Source organism: Phanerochaete carnosa (genome assembly GCF_000300595.1).
Source record: "Phanerochaete carnosa HHB-10118-sp unplaced genomic scaffold PHACAscaffold_3, whole genome shotgun sequence".
Taxonomy (NCBI): domain Eukaryota; kingdom Fungi; phylum Basidiomycota; class Agaricomycetes; order Polyporales; family Phanerochaetaceae; genus Phanerochaete; species Phanerochaete carnosa.
Genome location: NW_006767630.1, coordinates 2,406,391 through 2,431,391, shown reverse-complemented (window position 1 = coordinate 2,431,391; position 25,001 = coordinate 2,406,391). Strand labels below are relative to the sequence as shown.

Below are 25,001 nucleotides of genomic sequence, written 5' to 3'. Positions count from 1 at the left end.
GCGGACACGGTACGCTTCTCCAGGTCGCTCAAGGAAGATGAGCAATGCTGAGTTTGCATATAGACTGTCTCCGCTATGGGCACGTTCATTCTCGCGATGCTTCAAAACCCTGAGGTTGCGAAGAAGGCGCAATCTGAACTTGACCGTGTCGTTGGCTACGACAGGCTCGTGACTTACGACGACCAGGCCTCCCTTCCTTACTTCGCTGCCCTCATGAAGGAGGTCTTGAGGTGGCGCCCCGTCACACCCTTGGGTATGTCCTCTGATTGAGGGGTGTAGGCAATCATAACTGACAACTTCCCCAAAGCTGCATCTCACAAGGTGATGGAAGACGACGAGTACAGGGGCTACCACATCCCCGGAGGCGCCATTGTCATGGGTAACGTCTGGTGCGTCTCACAACTAACATCCTATTGTCGCGCCGCTTCTCATCCGACACCCAGGGCCATCCTTCACGACGAGAAGATCTTCCCCAACCCCGAGAAGTTCGACCCGACCCGCTTCCTCACTGCCGACGGCAAGGAGATCAGGAAGGACGTTATGGAGCCCGAGCTCGCCGCTTTCGGTTTCGGCCGCAGGAAGTGCCCCGGACGCTACCTCGCCATGGACTCACTGTGGATCGCGATGGGTTACATGCTCCAATTGTTCAACATTGAGAAGCCCCTGGACCAGAATGGCAACCCCGTCGAGCCCGGTGGCAAGTACACGACCGGTCTGCTCAGGTAAGTGTATGGGCTAGCCTGACTTTCCTGTAACTCATGGCCTCGCGTTTGTAGCTACCCGCTCCCCTTCCAGGTCAAGTTCACGCCGCGCGGGCCCGAGGCGCTCCACTTGTTGAACAACCTGTCCATGGATGAGTAGAGCTTATAATAGATCTAGTGTATACACTCAATCATCCAAGAATAGTAGAGCGGTACATAGAGCCGCGTTTGGTATACAATTCATTGTAGGGTATCATTGCATGTAATACAGCAGCTGCTGGGAATATTAAAAACATTGTCTCATGTTCTCACCGTCCTCAGTTTGCGTGCGAAAGCGTCCCTACACTGATAATGTGTTACCTCGCCACTGCGGGATCGTTAGCAAAACGTTTTGCAAGTAGCAGCTAATGGGACTCACTGTGGTGCGTGAACTGCAATCACACTATGGCCGATACGCTTGTGACACTCAGGACATCTGTGGGAGACAGTCAGTGCGATGTATCCAATCATATCACGCTAGACACTTGCATGCGGCTATCGGTCACCTTCACCCGCTTGCTCTGCAGGTACATGAGCCGCCTTGCCACTTGCTCGTCCCTCGCCTTGTTCACTTCTCTCACAACCCTCGTGTCGAATATGGGGGCACGCAACGCTTCAATGAGGAAACGCTGGACATCCTGCGCAGGGACAAGCGGGGGAAGTATCTGGAGAGTTTCAACTTCGTCCAATCGGGGACTGTGTCGCGCAATGAGGTCGAGGGCGGGTGTGAGGAGATCAATATTCGTCTTGACAGTAGGCTGGAGATATATACGGAGGAGAGTGAGGAAGATCTTCCCAGTGGGCGTTCCTGGTTTGTATACCCGTTTGCAATACCTATAGTTCGGTAAGTAAATATAGTTTACAGCGCGGTCACAGAAACATACTCCTCGGCTTTCAAGAAGTCTTGCAGGCGATAGACATAAATCTCAAGGGCCGCATCATGGCGGCCCAGTCTTCCCAGGAGGATTGCCTTTGCTTCAAACAGGTCTGCGAAAACTTTAGCCACGGAATGACGAGGCCTTGATATGTGAATTACCTTCAGAAGGTAGCAGACCAAATAGACGATCAGTCTCATAATGATTGGTGGTGTCGATAAAGTTTAGGAACTTCGCCTTGATCGCTTGCCTCTCCCCTACTCTAAATGTTAGCGCTGTTGTCTTCACGAAAATTGCACAAGACAAACGCACCGTTGTTGCCTCTTTTCTTAGCAGCGATGGTCATTTTCAAGTACAGCTCAGCCAAGCGATTGTGAAAAAATGCCGACTCATCCCCCTTCTCGTCGATGAGATGCTCCAAGAATCGGGCGCATATAGCAGGATCAATAGACTCCAGGAAATCAGCCACAAGTTGGCGTGGCAGCTCTACCTCTTCTGACGTGAAGATCTGCCGTGCACTTGGGTCAGCACCTTACTTCACATCCGCACAGAAGAAAATTACCTCGAATCCAATGTCGACATCATGTTCAAATACCCAGCGAGAATGCTCGAAGATCATATCTAAGTGCTCGGGTCCGAGCCTCTGCAGATAGTTGACTAAGGGCATGAGCTTATCTCTCATGTCCGTCTCCTTCTCGCTCAGTCTGACAAGCGGTAAGTTCCCTCAGTAGTCATCACACCTTGTGAGGCTCACCGCTTGAGAAGATCGAGCGCCTTCCCATGCATCTTCTTGCCGTTGTACAGGTAAATGAGCTCTGAGAATCTCTGACAGGTGTATCAGGTGTATTGAACCTCCTTATAAAGAGACGACGAACCTCACGTTCCATGAGGACTTGCTCCACCTCCGACACCTCACACCAATTCCCGACTCTACAAAGCGAGGCGAGCAGTCCTGGGCGCACCAGAAGATAACACTTGAAGAGCGCAGTGTCTACGATCTGTGCAAACCGCACAAGTTGCTCCGGTGTCAAAGACGGCAGGGGCGTGTCCGGCAGAGCGAAAAGATCTTCCTTCGACGTCGCGGAGAGGTAGGGCATTTGGTGAGCCTGAGCGGTCGTGATGTGTAAAACCTCGAGAGCGCCGGCGACCTTGGGACGATGATCGGAGAGGTAGCGCATAAGCTCCTCGATAGACTTGCGGAATTGGACTATAGATCTTCAGTCTATGATGACGGAAAGAAACGGCAAGCTTACAATCCTGCTTCTTGGCTTTGGCCGAGGCCGTTTCTAGCTCATCATCTCTCCTAAATCCAGGTCGCAACGACTCCAGACCACTCCTGAGAAGTCCCCGCACGGAGCCTTGAGGCGAAGGTGGTCTCGGTAGTGCCGCAGCAGTCGTATCCGCCGGTGTCGTCTCGGTGCCGGGTTCTTTGCCTTCTTCTTCGGTTGTCGGTACTGCCTCTGGCTTCGACTGAGGCTTGACAGGACCACCAAAGAGCTCGATCCACCCGTCCTCCGGTACGGCCAGCCTGCCGGATATGGATTCAGGATAAAGCGCTATCACCTTAGCGGGGTTGATTTTGAGTTCAAGGAAAGTGTTCATGGCATCGGCGTATTGCCCCGCGCGAAATTGAGCGACAGCATTCAATCCGCGCACCACACGTATCCTCGCATCCTGGTGCCCTGAATTTAGCTTAAATCCTCGTGTTAGCTTAAGGTGCGAACCTTGTCGGGTAGCAGTATTCGATCTATGCTATCCAAAAACGCTAGAGCGTCGGCATATGATCCAGCTTCCGCCAGCTCGTCAACCTGCTCCTCCCAAGGCTTCATATGAAAAGACCAAACAGTGCTTCCCATTGAGGCGACAGTAGCACGGTCTGTGGGGGTGGTGACCAGGAAGAGAGGTGACTTAGGTGACGGTGACGTTGTCAATAGCCGAGCTGTATGCACTGGTGGTGCTGCGCCGGCTATCGTGGATGGCGGCGGAGCGAAAGGCAGTGGTAACGTCTGCGAAGGCTGTAGCGAAATGGACGATCGTATCTCGATAACCGAGGAGGGCATAAAATTGGATGCGCCGGCTACGGTAGAACCGCCTTCGATCTGCGAGACTGGAACAGAGCCTGGAGGCAATGCAGTGAAAATATACGGCTGCACAAAAGCTTTCCCCACATTAACGAGGCTACAGTGCTCAAAAGAGTGGCCTTGGCTCACCGATATCTTCTGGAGGAGCCGGCCAGTCAACTGCGAACGTTCTAGATGGTAAGCCGTCTTTCCCAACGAATACACCGTTATCTGCTGGGGCTGAGTATGTTGTAAGTATTGACAAGACGAAATCCACTTACTCTCCTTTGCGACAAGGCATTCTTTGTCGCTCATTCTAAGCGCGGAAGGCTTCGCCTTAGCTCCTAAACCAATATACCCACCCAGTCCGGTCAGGGCACCCATACCCATTCCACCTATACTTGATGAGGCAGTTGGTGCATGTCCTGGAGTGGCTATCTCTGTCGTAGAGCGCAACTTCAGAGAATAAAGCACGTATTCCGTCGGCGAATAGCCGAGACAAATCTGATCGCCGTTCATGAATACCATTGTCCTCGGTGAGTGAGGGAGAGTGGTTTCCTGACGAATCTCAGGCGCTGGAAGATGACACAAAGCTGGAAGCGTACCAAGACGTCTTGTGCTTCACCGTCCTTCCAAGAATAAATAACGAGCTTTCTGCGACATCCTACAGCCAAATAGGTCACTGCAGCTGAGACATTGGGAGCCTTTGCGGATGTTGGACTCGCGGCTCGAGGGGCGTCGATACTGTCAACCGTACGGTAGAGTGCAAGTGAGAATGCAGTCTTGGTCTTGGGAAGTAGTGTTGGTGGTGCGAAACTTGGTACGGGGTAGAGGGTGACAATGGCATCTATAATTGCGTTGGTGAAGGCAACGAATGACAGAGTCGCTACGTACCGGACAGAACGGCAAGGGAGGCTACATCTGGAACGTAAACCATCTGTTCAATTGGTTTCCTGCTGATGCCCTTCTTCACGTCGAGCCCAGCCTCATGTTGCCCATCGTCTGTTGCGGGGATAAGCAGTGTTCTCACATGCACAACATGTTAAGGGACCACGTACCGTGTTCGGTGTTAATATTGTACACACAGACACTGCCGACTGAGGTTCCCAGGTAAAGCTTTCCATCTGCAGGCACGTTCGGTGAGCCAGATACTCGCGAAGAGAGACATAACATGTGCCTTGCATGGTCGTAGCCTCTATGCGCTCCTTGAAACCAGAGATTACCGCCTGCGGACTGTAGAAGGGCGCCATCTGGAGCAGGCAGCTGGTGTTAGTGGTAAGAGATCGTGAGATATGCTGATGGCAATGTCGGACACGTCGAACGACGCGACGGAGAAGGCTTCACGGCGGCGCACGCCTGTACCATGAGGGGGTGTTATTAGACGCTCGACCGATGACGCCACGGCCAGATCCCACGCAGCGTGTATTCAACAACTCATTATACATACGATTACCCTGAAATCAGAGCTTTAAAGATCCATGTAGCTATGCTGTCATCACTTGCAAAACATCACATTCGTGCAGTCGCGGCAGGAGTGCCTCGACCCGACTACATGCCTCTGAGTCCAGCTTGAACATCTCAGTTTCCTCAGCTTTCACTACGACAGCAGTCAGAGATCGTGCTCTTGACCGCAGTTCCATGAGTGCACTCTCAACAGGAATGAGCCAAGGGTTACCGTGGCGGAACCCAGCCTCTTCTATCTTGTAAGACGCATCTGAGTTCAGCTCAAAGATGATCTGGGTCAGGGATGTGCAACCCAGTGGTCTCTTCAGAAGACCGGAGAAAGTGGACGACAGGCCTTTCCAGAACTGATCCTCGTGACAATGCACCACTGGCAGCATTACGGTCAGGGACTGCAGGGAGGTACAGGGAGACAAATCCATAGCGGGGAGTTCTATCGACGAACACAGCACTCAGATACCGAACTATTCATATAGAGAAGCTCTGAACGCTCACCTTCTTCGTCATTCTGGAATGGATGGCAATTTATGCCGTATCCAATGTGCACGAGAGCGCGCCCACAATTGACGACGAGATCTTGCAGGGCAGTTGCGGCAGGGAGCTCACCCACTGAAAAGACGTCCAGCGAAGCTAGTCCACGAACGTTTGTTTGGAAGAACCTCAAAATGGTGCCACGCGACAGATGACAGAGGAAAAATCTCGCTCTTTCAATATCGACACAGAGGTTCGTCATCGTAGGCGCATGTCGGGAATCTTCCTCCATCGCACGTGAGTGACCTTCGCAGCTATCAATGCTTCGATAACATCGAGATTTTTGATTTTCTCGAAGCAGCGCAGGATATCCACAACGCGGTCCTCACTTCTATAGTATGTGTAGGAGAGATCCAGCGACAGGCTGTCCAACGAGGGGTGGGGAATCGGCGGGGCAGGTGATGGAGCGATCTGCATAGGGTTTATCAAGACATAGGCGAGATCGACGTGTTTTAGATGGGCCATGCGATTAAGAAGCCTGAGAAACAGCGTACGATCAGCACCAGTACAGGAGCATGTGTTCTGCGATGAGCTGTGAGGATGTGCCGCCAATCTCAGGATGCGTAGGTATTGCGCAATGTGAGAGCCGATAAGGAACCGGTCGAGGTCGTACAGGTTTTTCCCGCGTCCAGAGTGCAAACAACAAGTGATTCCTCGCAGCTTGGTTCCATCTTCGCCATTTTCGCGAGCTGCAGAGTATTCAAGATTGATGTAACTGAAAGCGAAGTGGAGTTCGTAGAAAACATGGCGCCGCACGATGTCCCTCCAGATTCTTGAGACCAGGGCACAGGAACGGAGATCGCGTGGGCCGTTGTAGCGCACGCTACGTTCCGCTGACACTCCGGCAGTCGTCATGGTGTATTCTTCTCGTCGAAGTATGTCAAAGATAGCGTCTAGGATGTCGACGTGGGAATGAATGATCAAAGCCATTTAGATGATAGCAAAGGAACTACACTAGTTCATTATTGAGTCCACGATAACCACTGCAGGTTTGTTTCAAAGTGCGTACCTGTTCCCTAGGATTAACTATATGAAAGGCTGGATACTGAGATGAAGCACCAGGTGATCATGAAGAATAGATACGTTCAAGACAAGATCTAGAACACTGCACGGCAGCTCCCGACTCGGAGCTCAAGCGCCTCTTCATTGTGGCGATCGGAGTAGCCGTTGCATATTACATAGGTGCATACAGTAAACTAGTTCCACAAAGAAAAAATTTGTAAGGTACGAAGCAACAATCATCTTATTGAAAAATGCGCTTGAGGTATTCAGCTGCGGCATGCTTCACCTCGTCCCCTACAAGTGGGTTTGCGAGCACTTCCGTCGCAAGCGAAGCTCGATTGTCCCTGCCTATCAGGTCTCCGAGACCAACACGAGAAGAGCTAGGTTCACTTTGGACAGGGTGGAAGCTGGTCGTACTCAGTCGATCAGTCCCACGATTAGCTAATTCTTCCCTCTCCTCTCTGTGCCTAAGCAGCTCAGTCTGCACACGTACGTCGTCCGCTTGTGCCCTCACGAGCTCCACGAGTGTATTGCAGGTGCCCAAGAGAGTTTGCGTGAGGTTTGTGAGGTGCGTGAGCGTCTGGGCAGTCTGTACCTGGAAATGGACCAGCTGTTGCTGCTGCATCTGGTACTCGGCCGCAAGGTTCGGTGGAGAGTAAAGGTGGATTGGTCCATGTGCTGGATACCCATAAGGTAGTTGAGGCGAGGATTGCGCAGAGTGTGGAAGATGGGGTGAGCCCTGGGAGAAGTGTAGCTGCTGCGCAGAAGCAGGTGCTACTACGGGAGTAATAGGTGGTGGCGATGCTCGCTGCAGACGAAATGAGGTCACTGAGCGAGATATTGCCACTGGATTGGGGAAGGGTTGGGGAATGAGACAGCTATTTGGATCCAGATGACGACGTCGCGCTTCCGTAGCGTTGGCTCCGCCGCTAGTAGCTTGCTCATCGTCCACCACTTCTCCTTCCGCATCGGCATCGGCGTCAGCATCATCTCGGTCAGTCGCATATCGCGGCACCGGCAGACCAGTCTTCGGGTCCTCCTGAAAGCGCTTCTTGAACAGCGTAAACCAGCCTGTGTCAAACCAATGATCGATGACTTTCATGGTCAGATTTGACACGGGGACGTTGAGGGCCTTGGCAGTCTCTAGTTTACGCTCTAGGAAGTTGTGGCGCTCGGTAGCGGTCGCGAAAACAGCAGGCATGGGCAACGAGGCAATTTCGTTGTAATCTATGTGTGCGTTTGGAGATTCGTTGGTGGACGAAGATGGTACAGGATTAGAGGCCCCCGGTGGGCTAACGGCCGTGACAGGAGCACGGGCGAGGAAGCCCTCGAAGACGTATATCTGTTTGAATATCTCCAGATTACGGTGATAGCAAGATTTCAGCGCCGTGAATGACTTGCGTGACTGGAAGAGTTGCGCCGAGCCCTAATGTTTCGTGTCAGACAATGGAGATGCAAGTGAAAAGTCATACATGCCTCTCGAAAGACAGTGTTCATCTTCGTGCCGAACGCCTCCCACCTCTCCTCGTCGTCCAGCATCCAGTGGAACAACTTTCCTTTCTCCTCATCTGTCCAATGCTTCGGCCCTCCTGACGGCCCCACCTCGCTCTCGTCTCTCAAGACTTCCAGCTCACTATCACCTGTCCCTGAAGTTGTCGTCCGCCTAGCCCTCTTCGCGTGTTGCCCATCATTCGCAGCTCCGTTGCCGTCGTACACGCGCTTCAATCCGCTGGGCGAGTCAACAGCCATGGGCTGGGGCGGCGACGGCCTGTGTTGTGGCAGGTCATGTGGGGACCCTATACTCGCGGCTTGAAGGCTAATCGGAGAGCGTTGCTGTGACTCGCTCGCGGGAATCGAGGTCGTGTCAACTTGAGTGGTGTCTTGGCTCCGTGGCGGAGGGAGCCCAGAGACTGGTGGGTGGCTTGGGGATGGAACCGGGTTTGGTGGATGTGGACGTTGGTCCTGCATACTTTGATGTTTGTCATGGGCTTCGTGAAGCCCGACCGGTTGTGCATGTTGCGGGGTTTCGTGTGGGTAATATGGAGGCAGCGTGTTTACCTCCGCGTTGTACGGAGTACCATAAGGCACTATGTTCGAGTAGGACGGGTATGCCGCCGCGTACGGGTCATGCGGGTGATTATGCTGCTATTAATCAAAAGGCGTATATATTGGGCACATGCAGAGGCAGTAGCGGAAAGCTGACGCACTTGGACTTGGGTGGTCGTCTCACTCGCAGATTGGTTCACAACAGGCGGTGGCGAAATGGACTGCTGTTGTTGTTGTTGCAGCCCACTCAGCTGCGCTGGTCCGCTCTGCCCACTGCCCACCCCACCATTTTGCGCCGATCCGCTGGTGACAAAATCAGCGCGTGCAACGTATGACAAAAGATATGCAGGGCTCGCATACGTTTGTATCGACATACGACAGACTAGGCATACAGCTTGAGTCGCAAGTTCGGGTACGGAAACAGAACTGGTTCACCTGTGAGCGCTTGAAGCTTTGAAGAGGCGCAACCGCACCAAACCGACCGTGCGAATCGGGGTGCGGGCAAGGTGCAGGACTCGAGCAATAAAGCATCCGGAGGCGGGCGTAAATAATCTAAGGAGACAATCCAGTGATACAAGCTCAGACGAGAATCCTATGATAAGACTACAGCAGAAGATATTTGCATGAATTAAGAAGGATGGTATATGTGAAGAATCGCCAGCAGCGTCAACATAAGAAAGCAGCGCTAGAAGACAGACAGATGGGTCCTCGAGATTACAGCCAAAAGTTCAACACGGACTAGCTCCTCACATCCCGTTCTCTCTCCGCCCAATCGTGCCTCCATTCTGCAGCGGTCGGTACATATACTGGTGTGTTGATTGCTGCTGCATGCTATGCGACGAGGGAGGACGAGCTGCCTGAGTTGTAGGCGACTGCGCTGTGCTGCCATACGGCGGCTGCGGAGGACGATAATAATTGGCACGTGATGAGTCAGCTTGAGTATGTGTCTGAGTGTGCGTGAGGATGGGTGAAGAGCTCGAAGCGATTGTCGGCATCGGCCAAGCATGGCTATAGGTCGCAGATGGCTGACTTGTTGTGCGCTGAGGGTTCATCGACTGTTGTATCGAAGATGATGGCGGGCGAATGGGCTGAGTCGCCGGCGAAGCTTGAGCGGAGGGTGGGTTCGAAGCTGTGGAGCTCTGTGCAGGCGATGTAGTTTGGACATTGACGGTAGCTGGTTGAACGTAGCTGGTCTGCTGTGCGTGGGTCGTCTGGGGGTGCTGCGGACGCTGCTGTTGGGTATGAGAAGCTTGAACGTGGGCGGGTTGACTTAGAGGGCTCTGAGCATGTTGTGGGGGTGGGAGCTGGCGAGTGCTCGCATCAGGAGTAGCATCTGGCTCTCTTCTCCTCTTCGTGCCTCGGGTAGTACTCTCTTTGAGGCCTAATGAGGTGGCTTTGAGCAAAATCTGGTGTCTAAAGAGAAACTTAGCAGTAATACCTTTGAATATAACACAGAAATACCGACCTCGTTCGAGTATTGCCCCACTGCTGAACGACCCAGTCCCATTCAACATCACCGTTACCATTTATCTCCTTACTTTGTTCCGACAACTTCCTCAGTCTCTCAGTCTCCTCCTCTGTCCATGCGCCCTGAGTTCCTCCCGGAGCAACGTTACCCGTGGTGGCGTTGAACGCTGACAATCCGGATGCTGGAGAGGGAGGTGGAGGGGCCGCCGATGTGGATGTAGAAGTGGAAGTAGACGGCTGGGGTGCAAGAGTAGGAGCGGGCACTGCAGAGGCAGAAGTTGATGACTCTGTGAGAGGTTGTGCCTGTGTAGTGGCCGCAGAAGGGGCAGCAGCAGCGGCGCCTGTCGGAGGCGGAGGGGAAGGTATTATGGCAGCAGCAGCGCTAGGCGCTGGGGTACTCTGAGCTGCTGGAGGAGCATAATATGGTCCCGGGTGCTGAGCAGCGTTGTAATAATACGGCGCAGTTGGGTACCGCGAGCCCGCAGGCGGAGGATATGTCGCGGTATAGTACGGCTGAGGTGGATATCCTGGAGGAGGAGCCAAGGCCGTAGCCCCAAGTGGTATTACGAAGGACTGAGGGCCATTGACGGCACTCGTCGCGCTTGGCGGCGCGTTCACGGAGGCTGCACTGGGAGGTGCCATAGTTCCAAATGTTGTGATGGGGGTGTAAGCTGGAGGTGCAGCAGGTGGTGGTTGACCAGCTAATTGACTAGGGTTTGCTAGCTGCAATATTCGAATGATCAAGACCAGGCACGAGAGGAAGTTGTTATAATTCTTACGAGCGTATCGCAAACGCGCTTCGCTTCCGCAATCAATGCCAGAGGATCGACTTTTGTCGCGGGTCCTGCATGATAACACTGTGCGATGACAATGGGTGATGCGCTTTTCTGTGGGAAGCTGGTTGAGAACTCATGGGTTTACGAGATACTATGGCACTCACGATCAGCTCCTCAGCAGCCTGATAGAACTCGGTGCATAGATTCAGGGCGCGCCATTGGAAATCGTAGAAATGCTGGTTTGGCACAGAGCCTCCTGGAGCAGGAGGATACTGATAGAATCCTGGATGCTGCGAGCCTGCTGGCGCCTTGCCTGACGTGCTGGTTGAAGCCCTTGGTTTTCGGTTCCGTGAACCTCGAGGACGACCGGGTTTGCGTTTGCTGTCGTCTAACGCGTTTTGGTCCTGAGTGGTGTCTTCGTCTTGCGCTTTCGCTTGTGCCTGGACGGCGTACTGCGGCGCGCCGGTAGATAGAGCGGGACTTACAAGCGTGAACAAGTTAAAACGTCACAATCGTCTCCTCTGGCGCATCAGTGAAATGAACACACCCAGCGGATTTGGAAGGATGCACAGCCGCAACGCGGGGGGAGTTTACGCTGGATTGCTGATCCCTGTGGTCGACGTCCTCTTCAGCTGCCTCTTCATCATCTTCCTCTTCCTCTTCTTCTTCGCGATGTCGACTATGTTGGGCAGTGTGCTGTGCACCGTTGGCCATCGACGACGACGTGGCATGAGAAGCGTATGACGAGTAATGTGGCTGGGGATTGTGGTTCGCTTGGAGAGGTGTGTGAAGCGCGGCCGACAGGGGCTGATAGAACTGTTGCTCCATTTTTCGGAGAGATTTACAGGTAAACAGCCAGCCAGAGAATAAAAGCAGGAAAAGGGAGGTTGTTGAATTTCCAGCCGTTTTCGAGCGTTCTGCAACCCGCAAGAAATACCGTGAGAACTTAGGCACACGCCAGACCGCCTATTTTGGTCAACAAGCTGCGACGCCATGTTGCTCTAACAAAGAACGAAAATGCCCATAAAGCAGCTTACAGGCAACCAACATGTCCCTGGATATATCTACTTGAGCTCTCAGAGTTTTCTGCGAGGTCTGGTACTCTGTGGTCACCGCCGCCACCACAGCCCGTGACCGGCGTGACTATGTAACAAACACCGCCGCGACGAAGTGTGACGACTGGAACCACCGTGGCATGGTGACGTGACTCGATGAGTTTCGAATTTGCCGGCTCCGCTACAGTCTTGCCTTTACCGCCACCCTACGCTCGTGCCGTAACTTCAACCTCGACCACGACAACCTGTCCTGACCTGCTCAACACGTCGAGTGCCTGATTTACGACCCACCAGCGGCAGTCCACTCATCTCTTGTACTTTCTTCGCATCCGCGCCCCTCCGGAGCCCGTCGCAATCCTATGTTATCGACCCCTGCGCCACCCGCGGGCAGCCGTTCCATCGCAGCGAACGCTCTACGGAAAGCAGGCCTCATGGATTCGGATACTCGCATGCGCGACGCCACTGATAAGCCTGGCGGGCGCAAAGGTCACCAGAAGACATCTCAGCACAAGGTTCGAAGTTCCCTACGCCCAGGTCGAGCCGACGTGCTCCTCGGCAGAGATCCATCGAGTTCGACGAGCCGCAGTCCTATGGTAAATAGCAGCTTGTTCTCTCACACTGTTTAGTTCGTCAGGAGGGGCCACCTACGCCTTCGGTGCTCTTGACGATCCATTTGAAGTACAGTAGGCTCACATACTTGATTTGCTCGTCCCCCCACCTCTCTCGTCGTTCCCCAATCAACCCTCTTCGCCTCCACGAAGGTCCATGCTCGTATAGCTGCCGCAAATGCCAATGGCGATGGTCTGTCAATACGAGGTGCTTCGAAGGGTTCGACAGGGGGACGTGTTCGCAGGAATGCTATTTCTTTGAATGGGGGCAACCGCACTGGCGCCCAAGTCATCGAGCTTTGGAGAGAGTTCGTGAAGCGACGCTGGGATGCCAAAGCACGCTTTTTGAACCTCGAGGTCAGTATTTTCCGATTCTCTCATGTCGGGATTTCTCACACGTTTGTAGAGGACGGGGGAAGACGAATTTATCTTCAAGAACCAGCTCACTCCTCCAGGAGCACCTGGCTCGGGAAGAGAGTTGGCCGTTATATTCAAACTAGCAAAGGATCTTAAGCCTGAGGTGTGTAGCCGGACAGGCGTTTGATTTCACGCTGACTGTTGAGAAGGTCCAAACAATATCATTGGCCCATAATGGCATTCAGACAGGTCTTCTCCTGTCTACATTGTCGCATTATCTTCCACGCCTGGCCAATCTCTCTTTGGAAGGCAATCAACTGAAAATGTGGAAAGACCTGGATTACATTGCGGGCAAGAAGGGCAAGCTCGAACAACTTCGGGAGCTGATCCTCAAGGGCAATCCTATTCGGGAGCTAGAGTATCAGAACAACCGAGCGGAAAAGTACAAGAGGTGTGTGGTAAGAAAATGTCGTATACTGACGGTTGCTCATCTTTTCGCAGCGAGGTCGCTCGCCGATTTCCTTCGCTGGAGATGCTCGATCAAGAAGCTATAGTGAAGATTTCCTTCGACATACCACAAGCCTCTACTTCGTCTGTGCATGTTAATCGACCAGCGGCGACGACATTCCCGAGTGAGATGATGCCGTCGTTCGTCACAGGAGTCGATGGTACCCTCATTAGCAACTTCCTTATGCGGTACGTGAGATTTCGCTTCTCATAGGCACGTCCTACTCAACACTTCTCCAGCTTCTTCCCGTTGTTCGACAATCAACGATCCGCGCTCATAGATGCATACGATTCCAACGCCACCTTTTCGTTTTCTGCCAACACTGCAATTCCCACCCGCGCTCGGATAGAAGGCTTCCACCACTCAAAGGAGATGCCTAATCAGAGGAAGCTCGAATGGGCTCCCTGGTTAAATGGGGGCAAAGGTGGATCCCGCAATCTCAGCCGTATGGCTGGAGGCGGCGACAAACTGGTGAAGACGCTTCATGTCGGTGGCGAGGAGGCCGTCAAGGCCATGGTGGAATTGCCGAGCACCAAACACGACGTAAGCAGCTCGCCAGAGAAGTTCTGCATAGACGCTTGGCCTATCAGCCATGCTGGTGGCACCGCTCTCTTCATGACTCTGCATGGCCAATTCACCGAATGTACGCTGATTTCACCCAAAATGACACCCGTGACACGACTTATATGTGATGTATCTAGTACCGTCAGAAGGTATCCGATCATTTGATCGTTCTTTCATTCTTGCCCCGGCACCAGAAGGCTCTCGGTACGTACCCAGCCCACATCCTGATACTGCGATGACGTTCAACGCTGCTATCTTCATACAGTGCCAAGCTGGCAGGTTGGGATGTGGTTATTCTGTCAGACATGCTGGTTGTACGAGCGTACTCTAGTCACGAAGCCTGGCGCCCGGGTCCTCTGCGGGTGCAGGCGGGCGAAGCTCCTTCCACGTCTACGTCTACGGCTGCACCACAAGTTTTGCCTACACAGGTACCCCCACACGTTCAAGATGCTCTGTCACGGATAGTGAGTGCTCCCTTTACTCAGTCGCGCGAGGTGGGCCTAATGCCGCTGCTCCCCAGCCCGAGCCGCAACGATCACTTGTTCTGCAAGTATGTCAACGGACGGGCCTTAACGTGGAGTTCTCGGTTCAGTGCCTTGAGGGCAATGGTTGGGATCTTGATCGAGCGATTACAAACTTCGAGCAAGTCAAGGTGAGATTAGCGTGTGGCTGGCTAACCGCGTGCATTACTGAAACATGTCCTATCCAATCCAGGGTACCCTGTCTCGAGATGCCTTCCTCTGATGCCATCTGTACCACATTTCTTCTTTCTGTGAAGCTAGCCAACAGGACGGCAGCTTGTATATTGTTGTTTTATTCTGCTCCGCATACTACCAATGCAGCCACCCAATCACACCGCATCCAGCATTCTTTCACCTCAGTTCTAATCCGCATATCGAACAATTATCTTCTTATATCGCACTGTCCGTTCCATGCTTTGTGTAGCCCATATGTATGAGCATTCTCATTTTTACAAGCGCAGGACTGTGATTGTCTGACGAGAGATTTCTGGCTCGAGGCGCGCCGGGGTCAAACAAGATTAGGATTAGGCGGCTAAAGTGAGGCTGTACAGAGCGCTGATTGTGTACTCTTGTTTGTACACTTTTGTTCCCGCCCACCACTGTCCTCTCGCTTTGCTTTGACGACCATGCCTTCTGGTTGTCTCGTTATGCTGCATAATACATCCAAATTTATTGTCCAACGCAGCCAGGATGGCTCGGGGCCGCGCCTCGCGACTTTGGACCAAGGCATCGCTTGCGGCGGAGCGCTGTAAATCTGATGGGCATTATCCTCCATGCCTCGTGTGCAACCCTATCGAGGTGAGAATAGCCGTTATATAAAGGCATGCCGCTTTCCCATGTAGCATTACATACTTACTTCCCGCTCGACAGAAGCTTATTTACTACCGCCTTACGCTCGCTGGCACGACTCTTCGCACTTCGTCCCCATTCGACTCACGACCCTTCGCATTCGCCTTTGTTGTATTACTTTCATGAGGGCTTTGTCCTATGTTAGTTCGCCTGCTAAAGATGATCTCGGCTTGGTGCTGCATAGATCTCTTCTTGACGCCGCTGCTAAAGCGGATGTTGCAGCATTTTTTGCAGCTGCCGACGCTGGGGCAGACGTGAATGCAGAAGATCCCTCTGGGCGAAACGTCGTCGGCTGCGCCATTGCTGGCGAAAGGTATGTAATGCCAACTGAGCCTGAGGTAAAATCATGTGACTAAGAGGTTTGTGGCACTTAGATGGCAGGATGCAGATGCGTCTGCCGAGTCCTTTATGCTTGACCAACGCCTGACGATTCTCAAAGCGCTACTCCGCCACGACGATGTTTCTTTGTCTGTGCTGAACGCGCCTATAGACGCTATGCGTGGGATCACGCCTCTGGGACTCGCGGCCTGGCTGAACTCTCCCGAGATCGTACGGATGTTGTTATGCGAATGTCCTGGTCTGGTCACCGTTGATGGCATGGATTCTTCCGGGGCGACGCCCCTCATGTGTAAGCATGATTCGCAAACCCGCCACATTCTACTTACAATCACTGAATTTGGTTACTCTAGATGCCGCTCGGGATGGCCGTATCCAGATTGCCCACGATCTGGTATGTTTTCTTAATATTATCCTAGTTTGAATACTCATTGAGCGAACATACGCACAGCTTTCACTCGGTGCACGACCAGACTATCGCGATCTGAACCACAGATCTTCTATTCAATTCGCGCAGAAGCATCCTCAGGTACTCTGGCTCTGTGAGAGCGCGGTACGCCGACGCCGGATGTCCGAGTCCACTGTGAGTGTACTCTAGCATGATCTAAAATACGATATTGACAGGGAGATCAGGCAAAAATCTCCACGTCAAGCTTCACGACTTCAAATACGACAATGCCGATTGAATGTCACCCACGATTAGCCTTGAAGCCTTCAAAGGATGACCTGCTGGACATGGTCGGCATTCTGAACACGGCTATCCAATCTAGCGATCTCCCACAACTTTCGGCTTGTCTTCTTCCCCTTACTTTACCTAATCGAGGCCAGTCCCACCCGCCGCCAATACTCGTCAACTTTCCCGATGCTCAAGGCCGAAGTCCAGTCCACTATTGTATGGCAACATCTAACCCTTCGCTGGAGATCCTCGATGCTCTATACCTTGCCGGCGCCGACGTTAGCCTTCATAGTCGTAGCGGCGAAGGTACGCCGCTGCACTGCCTTGCTCGTCATGCGAAGCCCGTAGCGCCCGATATGATTCGAGACTTCGTTCGTCATCTCGTCTTCGATCTTCGTGCGCCCCTTGCTTCTCAAGATGCGAAGGGAGACACCTGTCTTCATGTTGCCGCCGAGCACGGTCATAGTGCGGATGTACTGGCCACTCTTTTGGCTTGTGATGTTACGGACTCGATACGCGAGATACGGAACTTCAGAGGGTGAGTGGATAGTTCAGGCTCTGGACGCCCTCATTGTCTCATGCTAATCTCACACCTGCCTCGATCAGATTTACCGTGCTGGAGGTCGCGAAGCCACATCTTAAGGTCGCGTTCGGTATTAACGCCAAAATAAACCGATCCGTTTCGTCTGCTTCTGCCAGGACCATCAAACCTTCCACCACTTCTTTGGATTCGTCTCAGTCTTTGTTCCGCACAGAGGTCTTGCGTCGTAGAGTCTTCAAGGTTCCCGTTGACGTCGACATGCACGACTCACTCTCGGACCTGAATATCCAACTCTTCCCCCACTGCATCCTTGAAAATCTCCTCATTACCTCTCGCCAACTCTGTCTACAAGCAGAAGACCCAAACGTTAGCGAGATTGAGGAACTTCTACAAAAAACGGAAGACATGGGTGAAGACTTACTGGTCCACATGCAGGCACGGCTCAACGATGTAAGCGAGGAGCTGCAGTCCGCCCGTCAAAAAATCTCTGCTACCCGTCTATCGGTTCAAGAACTCGAGCAGACAGCAAATGCTGAGAATGACGGACTCCCCGCTGCCTTGGAGAACGGATGGGGCACACCAGGCTCTCCTCGACGACGCACTACGGACTCCAAGAGCTCGGGTTGGACCGCCGTCTCGAGCCGCGAAACGTCGAATAAGGTGGCAAGTGACTCTGCATCAGCTCTTTACCCCCACGACTTCTCGGACTCCGGTATCGCGCTACCAGAAGCGTTCTGCGAGACGTCGTTCACAGCTTCCACATCTCCGCCTCCTACCCCTCCTGCAGCGAACGTCCTTCGCCCGACGAAGTCCATGGTCGATCTCGGACGAACATCTGACATCGCACCCGAAGACAGGGGATTCCTCAAATTATTCGCTTCTTGGACCAAGGAAGGCACTCGACCCCGCAGCAGGACTCACAGCCAAACCAGTGCTGAGACTGTCGACCGCTCTTCCATCTTACTTAGAGAACCGCGCGAGTCAGCTGCATCAGGAATGTCCAGGGTTAAGGCTTGGTTCAAGAGGAGACTCATGTCAGAGGTTGCTGTGCCGTCAACTGTAGCAGAGAACGTGGAAGACTCATCTCCAAGCAGCGACTTGCCCACCCACCAGGAAGATAACCGCGATCCGCCACCCCAGAGTATCCAGCAGCGTGCCGCACGGGATGATGTCAGCTCGGCTCTGAATGTACTCCGCGCGACCAACCGAGATCTCACTTCCATCCAGGAAGATATCGAGACTGCGGAGCATTATGCTGATCACACCGGCAGGTCTATCGCTCAGGCTCGACAGCTCCTTGCGAGGAGCCTAGAGGTGAGCGCACCCATTGACCAACCCTCTCTTGTGCCTGACACATTTGCTGGCAGAACCGACGCGTGCAATGTCTCCATGCCAAGCGCCTGCTTGGCCCACAGTGCACAAGTCTACCCGCGTCGAATCCGTCCGAATCTTTGGAGTTCCCGCCGGTCACCATTCCTACATCGCCACGCGACAGCCAGCTCGTCTTCCCCAAGCCTCCCAATGTCCTGACATCCATGTCGATACTCTCGCTCTCCTCGACATTGGTCGAGGAAGACGACGACGCTCGCGCCCTCCGGCGGCTCATTACACGCAAAATCGAGGCTCGTACGGATCATGCGCTCGAATATACCAACAAATCCCTAACGGGATTACGCATTGTCAAAGACATCACTCGAACACTGCGCAGAAATATGTCTTCATAACCCTATGACCGGCTGGTTCGGTATGGACTATGCTTCCACGGACTACTTGTAGCGACTGGGCGCTTTTCCGTGTATGCTGTATGTTTGTAGCATAGTGTAAGCTCTACCGTGATTCATGGCGTGGCTAACTCATACACGATCTCGCTCGAGAAAATAGAGCTGTTGCTAGGTATGTGTCCCGCCATCTGCCAGCTGACGAGCAGTCGCTTACCGAATTCTCTAGATTTAAGCTTTCATGTACTTCCTACTCTTGTTGTATGATCGAAAAATGCCGTATGTCATCCATGCACGACTAGCACCCTGGACGGAACCTCAGCTCTGCTGCCAATGGTAGAACTTCGCTCCGTGATGTCATAACAAGACCAGCCTTGATCTCTTAAACGCAGACCAACGGTGGTGGCCCAATTTAGGGACCATGTTTGTCACTGGTAAATTCGTGATTCCCCATGTGAAGCGGTGTATCGCTGAATTGGAAGTGATATCAGTCGGAGTGTCCGGTCTCATCTGGAACATGGATACATCCTTAGTCGCTACAGGATATCTTTGGGTTGACCTACTACTTATCTCGGCCTTGCATGAGGTGGTAGACTTCGTGTATTTCACCGGCTCACGGCTCCCGTACATCCCAGCCTCGAGGTATAGTCGACAGACGGGGTCGAGCTGAAAATATAACATCTCAGTAAATGTGCCTAACGCCATTATAGCAATATCAGCTATGAACTTGAAAACTTGTTGACAGGGCTTAAAAGCCACGGCACGAGAGCACCAGAAGGGACGGAGTCAATATTTTGCCGTGCTGCACGTCCGAAGTCTTGTTGTTCTGCCCACTGTTCTGTTCAGTAGCTCTACCCTTCTATCGACGCAACGCGGACTATTCACACAAAACCTCTCAAAGGGAAGTGGAGAGTCATGGTGTCTGAACTGTCTGATTATTCTACAACATTCAAAGTACATCCGAATCTCGTCAGGCTCTCTAGGCTTTGCCGACAATATTCATCTCCTGCGGATGCGGTCAATCGGACCTCCAATCCGGCATAGAACAATTTTAAAAACAAACCTGGTAGTCGGTGGTCTTGCCGGTGTTCTCGTTCTTGATGGTGTAGCGGGTGGTCTGCAATGGAAGTGATAAGTCGACGTCAAGGCGTGAGCGGCGTGAGCTACTCACCCCATCCTCAGCCTGCCAGATCTTCTCGATGATGCCGGTCGAGTGGGCGACGTTGTCAGAGGAGCCTAGATCGACTCGTTAGCTGTTGGTCGCATCAGATGCTGTGGTGAACACTCACCACCGATGGGACGGTACTCGACCTTGTCGCCTTGGACGTACTGAGCCATTGTAATGCGTGAAATAAAGGTTGAGTATGTGGGTGTTCGTGGTAAAGATTCTTGAGGGCTCTCGGCGAGCGAGACAGCCCTTATGTACTCTGAGAGCGGGGTTTTTGTGACATCTGTGTCGTCACTGGTGCCACCTCTGCCGCTAACGTCCTAGGGCGAATTTCGCTTGTAAAGGGAGATGTTCTGCTTCATAGTCGCAGCGAGCGGCGATTTGATGCGACTCCGCACGACGACCGATCCAACGCGGATGAGCGCAGGCCATCGAAGCGTGACCACCAACGTTACGACTACGTTACGCAGTTACCGTTGGGTGCTCCTCCTTCTCTTCTCGATAAGGCAAAAAACTTGTGGCGTCGTAGTTCTCATCAAAATTCACACGCTCACCGGCCTGAGCGAACCCCGGCGTGGATTCGCAAGCGTATTCACGCGTCGTAAAGCACTCAAGCGCATATATACATCTGGTGTTTGGGCCTGCACATATCTTGGAGTATTATCGAGCGCCTTGACCACGCCGTAAGATGGTTAAATATCATTGGCATCTCAAGCGTACCGGGGATATAGTGGAGACAGGTAACATGGGTCATCCTGTGGACGAGACTGGAACGATAAACTTATGGAAGGCTGGCTGAAGCCGGCATCCCGTGTATCCAGCGAGGACAATTTGAATGGTGTTTAGAGAGAGCAGCGTTTCGCACCTGGAACTGAACATCAGTGCAGTCTCTGGCACGGAGACCTGGAACAAGGCAGGTATACTTGCGGCAAGGACTATAATAACAGGCTGCCTCTCCATGTCAGACATCTAAAAACGTATAGTATGACATATGTCGGTATACGCTGCGGGGCATAGTACGAGTTCAAACTGAACAGCGTCCGCGAGCAATGGCTGTCATCCCGTACATTGATTGTAGCAGGCTCTAGATCCAAGAAAACGCCACACAGCCCCCAGTAATACCCAGTGATTTCCACCTCTAATGTATGCACATGCAGAGTAGTAGGCAAGTTACTTGCGAGAAGAGGCCGCGGTACGAGCGCGAATACCAACGTTCGTCACGGGCAGCTTCCATCCAAACCAGCGAAACACGACCTCCTTCGCGAAGATCTCTCCAAAGCCAAGCATGACGCCGTTGACGAAGGGCAGCAGCAGGTTGATGCCAATGCTGGAGGCGAGAGCCAGCACACGCGTCTTCGTCGAGAGCTTGGAGTCAAAGATCGCCGAGGTTACGGTATGTCGCGTAGACTCGTGGTGGTGGTGGTGATCGTGGGGTCCGCGCGCGTGTTCGTCGTGCAGGTTTCGGTGTTGGTGGGGAGACGTGGGAGAGTGAGGATCCGAGGGGAAGGTGAGAGATGGGTATGAGGAGGTCAGTTCCGAAGGGACCTCTTCCCATTTCTCGTGCTTAGACGACTCTGGCTCGGAGTCAGGGCGGCTTTTTTGCTGGCCTGCTGCCGGAGAGCTTGACGACGAGGTCTGCGGAAGTCAGATATTGTCACGGCGGAGGGCAATGCACCTACCGCATGCCTGTGTCCCTGCGCCTCGCCCGTTGTCAAGTCCCTTGCGTCTGCGGGGCTCGGACTCGCCCGATCCTCTGTCGCGGCCCTGACGCTCTCCCAACCACTCGTGCTTGCCATGCTCTCGCTAAGCCTCTGAGACCGCCTACGCTCGCCAAGGACACGTTCCTCCCAAGCCTTGCCCTCCTTCTCCTCCTGTTCGCGAACCTTCTCCCAGTGCGTGCGGTTCGCCTCCGCCTTCTCGCGCTGCTCCGCCGAGCGGGCGCGCCATTCGGCAAGGTGATGCTCATACTCTGCTTTCCAGTCCTCCTCGGCGGGGGTGGAGGCCGAAGCAGTGCTCTCGGAAACGGGCGTAGCAGGGGCTGGGGCTTCTGTAGCTGGTGCTACCTCCTCCTGCTTTTCTGGAAGCTGCGCTGAGACACGCTTTACCTCTGTGGGGGAGAATGCGTCCGACAACGCCGACTGGAATGCGGACTGTGTCAGCTGGAGGCCTCACATTGGCTAGATAGGGACACACCTGGAGGAGGTCCTCCTCTTCCTGATTCAGATGATCCGACATGCTGCCTGCCTGGGTATGAGCAACAAGAAAATGAAGAAGAGAAAGCGAGGGTAGTGTTGATCGCGCTTTGCGGCTCTAAATGGAATGGCTTCAGACTTCCCGAACCCCGGACACGCGTGACGCTGCGGCGGTATGGCGCCTAGATGGCGTATATCGTGTAGTACTTAGGTTAAGGTCACATAGCTCGTGCACAGCCAATGAGCCGTAAGAAGTCGCCCAAAAACACTCATAAGGCAACATGTACGGGCGTAGTACGTGGTACAACATCGCAGCTCGGTAGAGAAAGATTACGGGTCTACTCTCATTACGACACCGTAGAACTCCTAACAGAGACCCCGCTGGGGAACGGGGTCGCCAGAACTCTGTCTACGACTTCCTCCTGCGAAGCAAGCCATAATCCGAACGATCTTGTCCGTAACCACCGCTCATAAAAATCCTTCCGTTTTGCAGCACTCTTGTAAGGCAGTGGGGTACCGTTCGCTTTGAGCGAGGCAAGGAAGGCTGCTTCGCTGAAAGGCTTGAGCCGCAGGGGCGGCGGGGTGGAAGGCGCCACTGAGACCGCCAGATGACTGAAGGCATTCCTGACATGGCTGGGCGCAGCAGAACGCGGGGTGGTAGAGGCGACGCTCGACGTCGACAGGTTCGGTGTTGAAGGTGCTGTCCTGTCCGCGAACGTCGGTATGAGAGTGTTGAGATACCGTTGGAGCGGCATCAAAAAAGCAGTCGTCCGCGACATGAGATGTTCCCGAAGAGCTTCAGACGCTTCTAGTTCTGGAAATGGGTGAGCCAAGCGACATATGAGAGTAATAGGCTACTCGCTGGCATGCTCGTCCCCGTGGAATGCTTCTTCCAACTTCTTGAGCAAGGCCTGATCCTTCGAGATGTAGCGCTTATGTGTTTTCGTTGTCCAGCCAGGTGCTGGACCTACACTAATTTCCAGAGACCGTCTCATCGGTGATTTTCCCTTCCTGAAGCAGATATTTCAGTGTAAACCAGAGGGTGGGATGCACGGCACTCACTTTCTAGGTGAGCCAAGACTGAGTATATGCGGCCAATGACTACATATCTTCTCGAAAAATGGGTTGGTGACACCAAGCAAGAGCCCAGATTGAGGCTGTCTTGAATTCACCAAATTTGCATGATCGATGTCGTGGATAGTGAAAAATGGTCGGAAATCGCCACCTAACGGTATCTCGTAGGACATGAGCCATGTGTTAAATTCTAACACACACATATGGCAGTCGACTCACAGGTCGTAGCAGGTCACGTAGCCACCATACAATTTGGCTAGTCACAGCTGCCGAAGGTCCGTAAACCAGTATCGGTTCACATAGTAACAGACATTCCCAGATTGACCATACATGCGAGATGCTCGCCTCAAAGGCGTCAATGATCGGAGGGTCTTGAGGAGACAGCGACGCCAGTATCTATTCAATGCTAAGGACGTACGCTTAGAAGAAATGCAGACATGACCCACATGTGAGCTTGGGTCATATTTCTCTACAGCACGAGCGGCATTACTTGATTGCTGGGCGTCCGGGGAGGTGGGCAGCTCGACCGTGAACACATAACCGAGGAAACCGAGTTCCCCGATTACACCTGAATGTGGATCAGACCTTCCTTTTCGTCCAGAGGTAAGTGAACGAATAGAGTAGAGGAAGGAAACTGTACCAATTTGCAATGTTGTGACAGGCTACTTCCAACATCGGCCCGCCGTGCTGGAGAAAGGACTCTCCAAGGTAAGACAGAATCGTGTAAAATAGGGATGGATATGAATGTTGTGAGAGGATCACAAGTGACCTCTACATACAGCTAGTTGAGTATGTGGAAGTTCAGAGTAAAGTGGATGAGAACGGACCTGCTGGTAACCTCGCTTAGAGGTGGGATCTCGTCTCTGAGTGAAGTGCGAGAATCCGTAAATGAAACCATCCTGCGACGAGTATTCTCTGAGGTTGTGTGAATGAACCATGGATTTAGGAAGACGTATCCTGAACGAATGAATGTATGAGCCTGAGACAGTCTGCGGGGAGTCAGGGAAGGATGCAAATGCGCTAATAACATTGTATAAGTATCAGCTTCTTGATCTGAACGTTAAACGGTAACTGACATGTTTGCCGTCTCAGCATCGGTAAGATCGAGCGGTGGATAGACATTCGTGATCTTGGGGCCGTAGTCTAGGTCAAAGTTCACTACGTTACGACGTGGATCAGGAACGCTGCTCAAGTATAACATGTAAGAAAACATTCCTATTGCAATAGAAAGTATCCATCTCCGAGCGTTAGGTTGGGCATCACCAAAGGCTGTCATGATGATCTACTTCCCGGGCCAAGGTATGTCTAGGATGATGGCAGACTAACCCGTCCTACCACTAGCCTGCTGACCTGCTATTTTCATGCCTGCATAGAACTTTGTGCCATAGAAACAGAACAGGCAACTTTCCCAACATTTATCTACACCCAGAACCCGCCCCTACCTATATTTAATGTAACACATGCGTTTTATTCCTAATCTGCGTTGTGCAACGACTGTGGAAGGCCGGATGGCGACTTGTGTACTCTCTCGGCGGCTCGGTCAAAGTTAAGCGCCCTGCTTGAGCACTGCGTGCGCCTATGCCAAGCGCTGTTTCTGCAGTCTTCTCACCAAAATATTCATAGTGCCTATAGCAACAATGGCAACAATTTACCGCTTGGTAGAATAATAGTTTATGTTTATCCCAGTGGATCTGAGGTGTAGCAGTTTTTTCATCTCCATGCATTTACGAGTATGGAGCAAAATACCGTAGCCTGGCCGACATCGAGGCACGTGACAGTATTTCCCTCACAAGTCACAACCCATGAATGTATGCTTGATACCTGACCATCATACTCGGTAGCCATTCCGACGTACCGATAGCCCATATACCCTCGG

The 25,001-nt window shown here is 52.8% G+C and overlaps 7 protein-coding genes across 7 annotated transcripts; 2 read left to right on the top strand and 5 right to left on the bottom strand.

The window, feature by feature from the left end:
- Positions 1-431: 431 nt before the first annotated feature.
- Positions 432-5,017, bottom strand: PHACADRAFT_171437 (uncharacterized protein). The gene is made up of 16 exons (XM_007393452.1): positions 4,734-5,017; positions 4,570-4,660; positions 4,281-4,522; positions 3,957-4,233; positions 3,826-3,906; positions 3,340-3,773; positions 2,869-3,289; positions 2,491-2,822; positions 2,370-2,440; positions 2,178-2,319; positions 1,928-2,123; positions 1,777-1,872; positions 1,625-1,727; positions 1,224-1,574; positions 1,120-1,176; positions 432-1,068 (listed from the first exon to the last, which is right to left on the bottom strand). Exons 1-16 carry the CDS (start codon positions 4,923-4,925, stop codon positions 1,002-1,004), a joined length of 3,153 nt encoding a protein of 1,050 aa, XP_007393514.1. The 5' UTR covers positions 4,926-5,017; the 3' UTR covers positions 432-1,001.
- A 613-nt stretch (positions 5,018-5,630) lies between these two features.
- On the bottom strand, positions 5,631-6,597 carry PHACADRAFT_182557 (uncharacterized protein; the record flags this gene model as incomplete). Its single annotated transcript, XM_007393451.1, has 1 exon — positions 5,631-6,597. The coding sequence occupies one exon, from the start codon at positions 6,595-6,597 to the stop codon at positions 5,866-5,868; it is 732 nt and encodes a 243-aa protein (XP_007393513.1). The 3' UTR covers positions 5,631-5,865.
- A 108-nt stretch (positions 6,598-6,705) lies between these two features.
- Positions 6,706-11,877, bottom strand: PHACADRAFT_171436 (uncharacterized protein). Its single transcript, XM_007393450.1, has 10 exons — positions 11,506-11,877; positions 11,123-11,438; positions 10,962-11,090; positions 10,181-10,905; positions 9,466-10,128; positions 9,189-9,267; positions 9,076-9,141; positions 8,877-8,981; positions 8,146-8,814; positions 6,706-8,095 (listed from the first exon to the last, which is right to left on the bottom strand). The coding sequence occupies exons 1-10, from the start codon at positions 11,784-11,786 to the stop codon at positions 6,911-6,913; spliced, it is 4,218 nt and encodes a 1,405-aa protein (XP_007393512.1). The 5' UTR covers positions 11,787-11,877; the 3' UTR covers positions 6,706-6,910.
- Positions 11,878-12,244: 367 nt separating this feature from the next.
- Positions 12,245-15,015, top strand: PHACADRAFT_252306 (uncharacterized protein). Its single transcript, XM_007393449.1, has 10 exons — positions 12,245-12,606; positions 12,775-12,978; positions 13,028-13,141; positions 13,188-13,429; positions 13,480-13,674; positions 13,726-14,129; positions 14,188-14,254; positions 14,316-14,514; positions 14,571-14,702; positions 14,765-15,015. The coding sequence occupies exons 1-10, from the start codon at positions 12,373-12,375 to the stop codon at positions 14,792-14,794; spliced, it is 1,821 nt and encodes a 606-aa protein (XP_007393511.1). The 5' UTR covers positions 12,245-12,372; the 3' UTR covers positions 14,795-15,015.
- Positions 15,016-15,505: 490 nt separating this feature from the next.
- Positions 15,506-18,961, top strand: PHACADRAFT_252301 (uncharacterized protein). The gene is made up of 8 exons (XM_007393448.1): positions 15,506-15,733; positions 15,795-16,048; positions 16,110-16,150; positions 16,208-16,339; positions 16,390-16,970; positions 17,039-18,287; positions 18,341-18,866; positions 18,921-18,961. Exons 1-7 carry the CDS (start codon positions 15,543-15,545, stop codon positions 18,695-18,697), a joined length of 2,805 nt encoding a protein of 934 aa, XP_007393510.1. The 5' UTR covers positions 15,506-15,542; the 3' UTR covers positions 18,698-18,866; positions 18,921-18,961.
- A 709-nt stretch (positions 18,962-19,670) lies between these two features.
- On the bottom strand, positions 19,671-20,227 carry PHACADRAFT_207020 (uncharacterized protein; the record flags this gene model as incomplete). The annotated part of the gene is made up of 4 exons (XM_007393447.1): positions 19,981-20,227; positions 19,863-19,927; positions 19,755-19,808; positions 19,671-19,697 (listed from the first exon to the last, which is right to left on the bottom strand). Exons 1-4 carry the CDS (start codon positions 20,027-20,029, stop codon positions 19,671-19,673), a joined length of 195 nt encoding a protein of 64 aa, XP_007393509.1. The 5' UTR covers positions 20,030-20,227.
- Positions 20,228-20,756: 529 nt separating this feature from the next.
- Positions 20,757-24,160, bottom strand: PHACADRAFT_171433 (uncharacterized protein). The gene is made up of 10 exons (XM_007393446.1): positions 23,953-24,160; positions 23,572-23,710; positions 23,345-23,521; positions 23,114-23,286; positions 22,914-23,041; positions 22,434-22,865; positions 22,119-22,233; positions 22,053-22,095; positions 21,539-21,997; positions 20,757-21,494 (listed from the first exon to the last, which is right to left on the bottom strand). Exons 1-10 carry the CDS (start codon positions 24,153-24,155, stop codon positions 21,030-21,032), a joined length of 2,334 nt encoding a protein of 777 aa, XP_007393508.1. The 5' UTR covers positions 24,156-24,160; the 3' UTR covers positions 20,757-21,029.
- Positions 24,161-25,001: the final 841 nt, after the last annotated feature.

What these genes read in the sequence shown, in the direction of transcription:
- PHACADRAFT_171436 (XM_007393450.1), bottom strand. Translation starts at nt 11,786, where the DNA reads ATGGAGCAACAGTTCTATCAGCCCCTGTCGGCCGCGCTTCACACACCT. An exon ending in AGCGCGTTTGCGATACGCTC is followed by an intron (nt 10,906 to 10,961) that starts GTAAGAATTATA and finishes CGAATATTGCAG; the next exon opens with CTAGCAAACCCTAGTCAATT. An exon ending in TGGGGCAATACTCGAACGAG is followed by an intron (nt 10,129 to 10,180) that starts GTCGGTATTTCT and finishes GTTTCTCTTTAG; the next exon opens with ACACCAGATTTTGCTCAAAG.
- PHACADRAFT_171437 (XM_007393452.1), bottom strand. Translation starts at nt 4,925, where the DNA reads ATGGCGCCCTTCTACAGTCCGCAGGCGGTAATCTCTGGTTTCAAGGAG. An exon ending in CTCCCTTGCCGTTCTGTCCG is followed by an intron (nt 4,523 to 4,569) that starts GTACGTAGCGAC and finishes ACGCAATTATAG; the next exon opens with ATGCCATTGTCACCCTCTAC. An exon ending in ATGCCTTGTCGCAAAGGAGA is followed by an intron (nt 3,907 to 3,956) that starts GTAAGTGGATTT and finishes CAGCCCCAGCAG; the next exon opens with ATAACGGTGTATTCGTTGGG.
- PHACADRAFT_252301 (XM_007393448.1), top strand. Translation starts at nt 15,543, where the DNA reads ATGAGGGCTTTGTCCTATGTTAGTTCGCCTGCTAAAGATGATCTCGGC. An exon ending in CGGGGCGACGCCCCTCATGT is followed by an intron (nt 16,049 to 16,109) that starts GTAAGCATGATT and finishes TGGTTACTCTAG; the next exon opens with ATGCCGCTCGGGATGGCCGT. An exon ending in GAGATACGGAACTTCAGAGG is followed by an intron (nt 16,971 to 17,038) that starts GTGAGTGGATAG and finishes TGCCTCGATCAG; the next exon opens with ATTTACCGTGCTGGAGGTCG.
- PHACADRAFT_171433 (XM_007393446.1), bottom strand. Translation starts at nt 24,155, where the DNA reads ATGTTATTAGCGCATTTGCATCCTTCCCTGACTCCCCGCAGACTGTCT. An exon ending in CTAAGCGAGGTTACCAGCAG is followed by an intron (nt 23,711 to 23,952) that starts GTCCGTTCTCAT and finishes ACGAAAAGGAAG; the next exon opens with GTCTGATCCACATTCAGGTG. An exon ending in TACGTGACCTGCTACGACCT is followed by an intron (nt 23,287 to 23,344) that starts GTGAGTCGACTG and finishes ATGTCCTACGAG; the next exon opens with ATACCGTTAGGTGGCGATTT.
- PHACADRAFT_252306 (XM_007393449.1), top strand. Translation starts at nt 12,373, where the DNA reads ATGTTATCGACCCCTGCGCCACCCGCGGGCAGCCGTTCCATCGCAGCG. An exon ending in CACGCTTTTTGAACCTCGAG is followed by an intron (nt 12,979 to 13,027) that starts GTCAGTATTTTC and finishes ACACGTTTGTAG; the next exon opens with AGGACGGGGGAAGACGAATT. An exon ending in GCATGGCCAATTCACCGAAT is followed by an intron (nt 14,130 to 14,187) that starts GTACGCTGATTT and finishes TGATGTATCTAG; the next exon opens with TACCGTCAGAAGGTATCCGA.